Here is a 10,362-nt window from a genome sequence, read left to right on the forward strand (position 1 = left end):
ACTCGAGTGCATGTAAGCCGCAAAAGGGATTATTCCCATGGGGAGGGGAGAGAGAGATATACTACTGAATGGATAGTCGAGCTTGAGTTTATGAGCTGAGTGATTGCCAATGTATTGTAATGTTGGGAGTCCAAACTAATATTGAAGAATGTCTCATGGGTTGGTCTCTGTTTAATGGCTACACAGCCAAGCAGTTAAGCAGATACAATTTCTCCACAAGAAACATGTTGATTAGACGAAAATAGAAATTCAGCAAAAACGTAATGCACAGACAGAAATTTGACAGAGTAAGGTCACACAAGAGAGATAAAACCCTAAAAAACTGCTTCATTATCCTCTTTTTCTCTTCCCCTACATTACATTGCTTCCCCTTCTTTTCTACCTTGCTCAAAAAATGTTACTCTTTTTCCAAAACGTTATTCTTGAATAACTGTTACATATCGTAACTTCCAAGATCCCAAGAAATTCATCATACATTTCTATCGCCTTATAATTCCGACTTAGCACATATCCTACTCAGCACATATCCGACTCAGCACATTCTGACTTAAGAGAACTATGCCTTCAACACATGGCACGTCTCGGTGTAGATTTCGAAGAAATCTGACTCGGATCCACATATCCCTTGATCAGATCAACCACTTTCTTTATCAGCAGCCTCCGATGACTTCTTTACTACTGCATCCGCTACTTGACATTCGACTAAATCTAGCTCCGCCTCCTTGTCTTCAATCAGCACTACCACCTTCTCAACATCCTCCTTTCCACATCCAATCCGCATTCCGCTGCAGCTCCGTAGCCATATGTCAACATTTCTGCCTTGATAATCAGTCACATCCGCTGAATCTTCCACTAGAACTTTTGGCACAACATCCACCCATTTGACTGTTATCTCCTCAGCTTTATTATACTTTAAACATACAACTAGCTTGATAATTACTTTCCCCCCAGATTCTTCAAAAAGATGTAGCTTAAAGGCATTACAAGTGCATACCCATTGTGCATCCCTTATCAGTATGTGAATACATGTGAACCACTTTAAGGCAACATGCCAAGGCTGGGAACCTTTCATATAGATCAACATCCAATGTACATCATACAAAATGAATTTATGAAACCAAAATTCAATGAGTATGTCCCTTCTCCAAGATAATGGAGTAGACATGAGTAGAATAAATCTTTGGAACCTCTGCAAAATCAAAATCTGGTTTTGAAAATCAGATTTCTGTAATTTAGGTATCAAGACCTGAAAATTTGATTTTGGAATATCCACCTCCATGTGAAAATCAGCTTGATTCCATAAAATATCTGCATATTTAGTCTCAAAACTCCTTTGCAAATGAGAATAATGCTCCCAACAAGTAAAGAAAACTTGCTTCAAATGAACAACAATCATCTCCTCTTCAAAATCAAGCATTTTGGGCATTGGTGACCCAAAACAACACCTTCCTTGAGATTGAATCATCCCACTCATCAAACTCTACAATTTAAGTAAGAACAACATCCAAAACATAACATCTCTATAAATCCACAAGTTTTTTGCAAAATCATGCATAAAACCCTCTTTGCATGATCATCAGTCTGCAAAATCTTATTCAAACCGTATGAAACATGGGCAAATGAATCATCAAACTCATCAACTTGCATCTGCAAAAACTGATCTTCAACTTGTGAAATCAAAAATTCAAAAATTTGCTCTTCAGGCATAGAAATTTGATCCTCAAACCTTCCAAAATTAGAAACTTTTGCAACTTTTACAATTTTAGGCTTAGCAAACATGCTCATACAGCCCAAAAACATCTCCAAAGTGATCTTCAACCACCAATTAGCAGCAAATAACACTTCAGTCAAATCAAATTTCCCTTCAAAGTGACATAAGAAAGGTTCAACGTTGAAAAACACTTTTCCAACCATCCAAGTTTGCTTCTTCAACAATTGCAACATCTGTAAATGTGAATCCCTCACTTCAGAACCTGATTTAGGCTCCAAAAGCCTCTGTTCCTGATTTTTCCTATTCATGAAATTGCCAGTCCGATCTATTTCAGACCCAATCTGATTTGATTCAGGGCTAAAAATCGCTGTATTGGCCTCTTCTTCACACACTTTTGGCAAAACAAAATCAGTTTGCTCATGTTTCACCTCATAAGCATCATAAAAATCTAAATTTGAGTCAAAATCAAGTAGATTAGTGAGTTCTTCTTTAATGTGAGCATTCTTTGAACCACTTTCAGTCTTCTGTAAAACTGAATTTGAACTCTAGAAAATTTTGAATTAACACCTACCACATCAGGTTGCTCTGTTTTGCATTCAAGCAACGATGCTCGATCTTCAATTTGAGAGAAACTGGCTTCAAAATCAACAAATTCAGCTTCATCTAACTTCTTCCTATCACCTTGCATTGCACTGTGAAGAAAACTTCCAAAAAGAATTGCTTTGTGGATGTGAAAGTGCTCATTTTCAGCTTCTTGTTTGTCAAAGTAGTCATTTTAACCCTCCTGATCCTGATTCTGAATTGACTTACTTGTAGAAAAATCAGATATTTGGTTTTCCAATGTTAAAATGCAACTTTCCCATGCATTCCCCTCATCATTCATGTGATTGAGGTCATGGAGTTGAAGGCATTCCCCTTTTTGGTTGGTGCCTGATGTTGTTTTAGGGTGTCCTAGGGACTGTTGTTGGCTACTTTGGCCCACACCCGAATGCATTCCCCTCACTCCAATCATCGGCACTCCCATTGGGTAACTCCACTCCTCTTCCTCATCATCACTACTCTCATCACTCTCAAACTTCTCTTCAAACTTCTCTTGCAAATTCTCACATGCTTTATGCAACATTCTCACACCCTTCTTGCTACTAGAACAAGATCTACATCTTCTACCCTCATGATCCCTATGATACTCATATGCATCTTCCAACACTCCTTCAAATACATCTAGCTTCTCTCTAGCTCTCTTCATCTTCACATGATGATGCTTTATGAAAATGCTTGATGATTTTGTGAAATTTTGTGCATGGATCAATCATGCAAAACTTCATGCATTGATCTCCTTTTGAACATGGCTCACACATGTATGAGCATTCATTTGTGGCATGGTTATGCCTCATGCAAATCAAACACTTCTTTTTCTTCTTTTGTCCCATATTTGAAGTTAGAAATTAGATAGCTCTGTGAGCTCTCATATTCAATGCACCACACCAAATAGAGCCCATATGTATGCTTAGAATGGAGAGCTACGGTGCTATACCGAGATCCACCCCACTCATAACAAATAGGTGCTCAAACATTGCTAAAAACCTTCTAAAATCAGAATTTGAGGTGTTTATTATGCAAAATCTGAATGATGGCTTACTTGGAACACGTCAACCTCCAATGTGAAGTAGCACTTTGAATGAGGAATTCCACCATCCCATCCAAGGATATGCAAATTCTGATTTTGCTGTACCTACAGATTCTGATTTCTATTGCACTTGCAAATTCTGAGTCTGCTCCACCTGCAGGTTCTGAGTAGTCTGCTTTGCAAGATCAGAGTAGTCTGCAGCATCAGAGCAGTTTGCAACAGGTTCAAAGCAGTCTACAGCAGCAGCAAGTTCAGAGTAGTCTGCTCCTGAATCTGATTTCGCCTCCTGAATCTGATTTCGCCTCCTGAATCTACAGCTGTGCCTGAATCTACAGCACTTAGTTTGCATTCTCCTATTGTAGACTCCATCCTAATCAACCATTGCGGTTGAAACCACCGTGAATCGTTAGTGTTTAATGGCTACACAGCCAAGTAGTTAAGCAGATACAATTTCTCCACAAGAAACATATTGATTAGGCGAAAATAGAAATTCAGACACAGCAAAAATGTAATGCATAGACAGAACTTTGACAGAGTAAGGTCACACAAGAGAGATAAAACCCTAAAAATCTGCTTCATTATCCTCTTTTTCTCTATTTTTCTCTTCTCCTACATTACATTGCTTCCCCTTCTTTTCTACCTTGCTCAAAAAATGTTACTCTTTTCCCACAACGTTATTCTTGAATAACTGTTACATATCGTAATTTTCAAGATCCCAAGAAATTCATCATACATTCCTATCGCCTTACATATGCGACTCAGTACTTATCCGACTCGAGACTATGCCTTCAACAGTCTCTTAACTTGTCTCTATTATGCACTGCATGGTTTTGTCTATTCCATGTCCATTTTGTGTTAATTGCACGCCTATCTAGACATTAAATCCTACCAAAATCATGGAGAACCTAAGAACTAACCTACATGTGGACACGACTAACTCCCCAAGCTTAAGCAGACCATAGCTAATGTGCCAACGTTGGCTTGTTGCATTGGACACAGTTGTATTACTTGTTGCTCTTTAGGAGCCAACTTGGTCCGAAATCACGTAGGTGGTCTTGACCATACACTAAAGGAGAGTGTCACTCAAACATCTATAATGTAGCATGTGATTTCAACAGAAGGGTTTTTTTTTCTCGTGGAGTTACATAAAATTTACATACAGAAGGGGATTATCTCAAGAATGAAAAAGTAACTTTAACTTGGGTTTGAATTAATCAAAATACACATTTTTCTAAGTAGTAAAATAAAGTTTCACAACATTTTTTATTTATTTAACCTAAACCATACTATATACACACATAGTATAACTTTATTGGATGTAGTTTCTTTAAAGCACTCTAAGGTGCTTTATAATATATATACACATAGTATATACTTGCTAGATATATATATACTCTTTAAGGAATTAGTGTGTATTTTGACACTTAAAATCCACTACTAATTAATTTATTAAACATTTTTCTCTAATCATCATTTATTTACTTTCGTAGATGGTATAACTTTTTCTAGCCACTTCAATTTTTTAACCATGCTATGAATACATTGTAAATTCTTATATACATATAGAATACATTGTAAATTCTTATATACATATAATTTCACAATGATGAAAATGTGTGAAACGTGTTTTCATCAAAATGTTTCAGAAATGGACTTACTTTATATGTTTTATATATTAGCTTCTTAATGATGTTACAGGCTAAGGCAAGTCCACAATCTACCTAATTAGCCCTATAGTCTTCCATAAAAGATAAGCTTGGGAGAGTTGGAAGTTAAAAGGGATCCCTTTGGACTATATATAGCCTTTTATCTTCCACATTGCCCTACACATGGGATTACTTGGCATCTGTTTTGCCATGTTGTAATCCCCACTATGCATACGAGATTTGCACTGTTTTGCCATGTTGTAATCCCCACTATGCATACGAGATTTGCACCCCCAACAAGCCTATCCAAAGAACAATCCAAAGATTGGATTCATTATTTGAAACACAAAATAAGAGGATAAAAATGGTACAAACATATTCTCAAAGAGTCATGTAACCAATTACACTAAAAATCTAAAAACAAAAAAGTCCAACAAAGGGTACCAATACCAAACCCTCTTATGACTACTCTCTTTTCGTCTAACATTGTCAATTGAGTGACTCTTGGACTAGGAAAAATCCTCCAAAAAGTATTCATTATCACAATATAAAACAAGTAATCTTTGAGATTAATTGTCAAAATTGCATCTTGATTAAGCTTGCATCACAAAATGATACAAGATCAATTAAACTTATTCAAAGTATATGCATTCGAGTAATTCCAAGTATATACATAAGAAAAAAAAAATCATATGCAATCATACTGTCATTTACACAAGATTAATTAGTCTGCTTATTCCAATAAATTCACAAGGGTGAATGAAATGCAATGGTAATGTATTGACTTACACAATAAATCTTTGAGGTATCTTTATGCAAAGACTTACGGATTATATATTTACAAGGAATCAATCTCAAATCATCCTTTGATTTATGACTATGAATCAAGGGTGTACCGTAATATGCCTTGACTTATTGTGTTCATATAAGTCATCTATGCTTTGTAGCCAAGATATAGTTCTGACTCCCCTTCCATACAAGGAATATCATGTTACTCGTCAAGAACTGTACGTAGCCAAGATATAGTTCTATGACTCCCCTTCCATACAAAAAATATCATGTTACTTGTCAACAATTGTACAAACTCTTCATTTACCAAAATCCATTGTTTCTCCAAGAAAAAGAAAACTCCCAAGCGATACTCGAGCTCATGCTTCACTCCACGCAAGAAAAAATAAAAAGGAGAAGACATCGAGATGATGCGAACATACAACGAAAAAGGGGATTGCGCAAATGAGTAGCACGGCAAAAAAATTCAAGTGAATGGAAAAAAATTATATACGGAAAAAAATTATATACCTTTTATAGAATTACGATCATAATGAAAACTATGTTTAATAAGTTATTTTAATAGTGGATAACTAATATGTTATGCCAAAAATACACTAATTTCTTCAAAACTGTACTGGATAACTATTATGTTATGCCAAAAATACACTAATTTCTTCAAAACTGTACACGTAGTTTTCAACAAGTGTATACGATATGGTGACCGCAACGGTGTTGCACCCCAAATATTTCATTTTAAGGGTAAAAATTAAACTAGCATTTTGCATTTTGTCCTTATACTTTGGAAAGACACGCTTAGTAATTTTTCAGATCGAAGAATTGTTTTTGTAGGGTAAACCCATTCGGTTACTTGATGTGACAAGTCAAGGGAGTTGGTGAAACGATGGTGTAGACTCTACACAACAATCACAAAGTTACCAAGTGGCATAAATTTGGAGGTTCAAGACAAGGAAGAGGAGGTTTGAGGAGGTTGGAGTAGAATTTGAATTAAGAAATTCAAAAATAAAGAGCACGATTAAGCCTCGTTTTAACAACGGCCTGATGTTGATGTACTTTCTCAATCTCAATAAACCCCTAGATCTGTTCTCCTTTTTTCAAGTTCTTTATGTTCTCTCTCACACGCACATACATAAACGATCTCTTATATACACATGTAATATCTCAGCTCTCACACACGCACGACCAGCTGTGTGTGTGTGTGTGTGTGTGTGAGAGAGAGAGAGAGAGAGAGAGAGGGAGAGAGAGAGGGAGGGGGGAAATTATTACCCTACAATATATTTATATATACTATCAAGTATACGTGCTAACTGCTATGTCCATTGTCATGTTGTCTGTAATAAGGGGGCAACCCAAGAACGGAGTAAATTTTATTTATATGGTAGGTGCTTGCATAGGAAGAGTGCCTAAGCAAAACATGATTATTATAACATGTATCATGAAAACGCAGGCAGCTACGTGCATATGGTAGCTAAGCCATGGCGAGCTAAGCTAGAGTAGTGTCGTCCATGGAGTCGGGTTCCTTCAGGGAATCCTGCAACGCACAGACGCAGAGAGTTAAAAAGCAGGGGAGAGAGAGAGAGAGAGAGAGAGAGTTACAGGGGAAAAAGAAGCTTACGTGGCGCAATTGATGCTGGTGCTGGGGGTGTATCCGAGGGACACACCGCATTTGCCAGGGAGGCTCCCGACGTTGGCCTGTTTGAGCTTGCTGCCAATGGCAGCCGCCAAGGACTTGATGCAGTTGCAGGCGGTAATCCTGTCAGGCCGCGAGCCCGCAGTTGCAGAATAGAGGCTCTTCACTCCACCGCAGCAGCCGGCTGAAGGAGCGGCGGCTGTACCTTCGAGGTAGGGGAGGCAAGGGCTGAGGTCCGAGGACACAGTACCACAGCTGATGGCCGCCTGCATCTGAGGCAAAGTAGCACATGCCACCAGCAAGGCCAGGAGGAGAAAGGCACTGCTCTTGCTCATGATACAGCGAGCCATTGAGCACTCTTGTGTTATAGGTGCGTTGACGGAGCTTAGTAGGCAAAGATTGTGTAATGTATCAACTTTGATGAGTGCCGGGTCAGGGGCACCGGACATATATAAAGGTGGAGATACAGGGAGTAGGTAGGGTGACAGGCACCGACCTCGGTACGAATCCCGGCAAGCATTCAATTCCACCACCAACTTCCCGCTGTAGTAAAGGAGGGTTGGCACTTGGCTTGGCCTGGTCACGAGGCCGGTTCACACGGTAGGCTTGAAATTGCGTACAATTCTAATCCGTCCACAGCCTTTCCAAAAAGTGTCCGAATTTTGACCAAAAAAAAATATCAAAATAATAATGCAGCTGAGTTTATTTAATGAACATGCATGTGAGGGGTTCTTGAAATGATGAAGGATTGCAAATGCACCCAAAAAGAAAACAATGGAACGCTGACGGCCACGATGACGTTGTTGAGGACTTTGGCGTTGGGAAAGAGAGACGTGCCATCAGCCCTTTATTGTGGCTTTTGGCTTAAAAGTAGTATGTATGTATGCTAACAGCAAGGGATTGTGACCACAAATTCAATCTACGTTGTTGAAGTCTAGAGGCTGTTAGATGTCATATTTTTTGGCCATTGGATGGTGCTTTTTTTTCCCATTCAGTCCTTATTGTGTATGGGCTCTCTCTCTCTCTCTCTCTCCCCTCACAAATTCACACTGATCTTTTTAACAAGAGATTGCCCCTCCACCCTTTCCTCTAACACAACCCACCTTGGGAACCTTATTTACTACTTACTAGTAGCCAGATTAGCTAGCCATTTATCACATGCCTCCACACTACTTGACTCCTAAAGCATGCTTTCCATGACGTTATCAAGAGTGTAAAAGCACATAGCTTTCCAACTCAAGTGATTGAACTTCGATTTTGAATCAAACGAGTTAGTGGGGCTACATAGGTTTAGGGCTTCATGAAAGAGAACGGAGCTGGAAACAATTATTTATGGGTATCACAATCACAATAGCAACATGGCACAACTGAAAACAAGGAACGCATGTTTTGGGAGACCTTTGGTGCAATTAAGGTAGAAGAGAAATGCTTTTATAACTAAAGCTTTATTAGGCACAATTATGTCCAAAAAACAGTTGGGCAAACATAATAATGCAATCAAGTCTACCTCTTCCATTTACATCATGGAATTGATACCTTTTCCGCAAGGTTGATTTTGGACCAGCATTTTGAATGTTTTTGGTTATTTTAGTCATAAAAGACTCACAAAAATATATCTCAACCGTCATAAATTGCATGTAAATGGTGAAATACTTGCAAATCTCATCCCTTTCCCATCAAATTTGAAGGGGTGACCGTTGTAATTGATGGTTTCACATTAAATACGAGGTTTAATTGATGTAGAATGACATTCTTCTTTATTTGTATGGCTTCCATCTCAATTGATGGTTTCACATTAAATACGAGGTTTTATATAATGTTTGAGTTAGAAAAAATAATCAGATTTGTATGATGGTTTCCATAACAAGTGATGGTTTCACATTAAATATGACCTTATATAAAAAGTTTGAGTTTGAAAAATTAACTGGATTGTATGGTGCCAAAAAAGATATAAAGCTTTGCACAATACAAGAGTGTTCTATTTTACTAAGTAAAAATATCATGTAAGTGCAAAGAATACGTTTTAATTTTTACCTCTAGCCTTAGGAGGGGAGAGGAGAAAGAAGAATAGTAGCTTCTGACCATTTGGTACGAAGTGTTTTAATTTTAGTGTTTTTAATTAAATGGTTTTAGTTGTACTTTCTATTATATACTATTCATGTATCTCTCTTACCCGCCTTATTAATTGACAGTAAGGTTTGAGGGCATGTATAATGGCACTTAAGCCATTTTCACTATTTCTAATTTTTTTGCAAATGCAATCTTTTTAAATATTTGGTATCATGAGAGCGGTGAGGAAGTTATGAGAAACATTTTTCTACAAAGCACGTAAAAACATTTAGTAAGGGGCGAACAAGTTGATCTTTAGTGATGTGGTTGGGGTTTAGGTCGAATACATGCACACCCTAGAGGAGGAACAATATTGGATTAAGTCTTAACTTGCTTCATAGTTTTGGACCTTTAGCATTCTAGATAAATCATCTACCATCATAATGGTTGTGCTTCTTGGGTGGACGTCACATAAATGGCCTCGTTGTTATAACGAGTGGCCCTAACCCGTGCTCTGCACAGCAGGAGGGGGTCTCAAACTCACATAGCATAAACAACAATTTAACTCTCTCTCTCTCTCTCTCTCTCTCTCTCTCTCTCTCTCTCTCTCTCTATATATATATATATATATATATATATATATATATATATATATATATATATATATATATATATATATATATATATATTTTATTTGTGGCTTGCCACGTGTTAGGCAATAGTGCCTGCCACGTGGTGAGCTGGGAGAAGGTCAACTACGAGTTGGATCGAAGGAGCAAGTTGGAAGATCACGATCATGAGATTCACCATCATAATCGAGAGTGCATTGAGAGAGTTCGTGTAGTGGTGGCATATCCATCATAATCCACAGTGCACAAGTCACTTCATTGACATCACGTCCCTCGGTCCC

The 10,362-nt window shown here is 37.9% G+C and overlaps 1 protein-coding gene across 1 annotated transcript; it reads right to left on the reverse strand.

Annotated features, from left to right (window-relative positions):
- Window positions 1-7,119: 7,119 nt before the first annotated feature.
- LOC147602943 (non-specific lipid-transfer protein 4-like) lies at window positions 7,120-7,840 on the reverse strand. The gene is made up of 2 exons (XM_086797139.1): window positions 7,389-7,840; window positions 7,120-7,304 (listed from the first exon to the last, which is right to left on the reverse strand). The coding sequence occupies exons 1-2, from the start codon at window positions 7,751-7,753 to the stop codon at window positions 7,295-7,297; spliced, it is 375 nt and encodes a 124-aa protein (XP_086653265.1). The 5' UTR covers window positions 7,754-7,840; the 3' UTR covers window positions 7,120-7,294.
- Between the last annotated feature and the right edge of the window lie 2,522 nt (window positions 7,841-10,362).

Source organism: Cibotium barometz, chromosome 65 (assembly GCF_041138505.1).
Source record: "Cibotium barometz isolate CiBa-2024 chromosome 65, ASM4113850v1, whole genome shotgun sequence".
Classification (NCBI taxonomy): domain Eukaryota; kingdom Viridiplantae; phylum Streptophyta; class Polypodiopsida; order Cyatheales; family Cibotiaceae; genus Cibotium; species Cibotium barometz.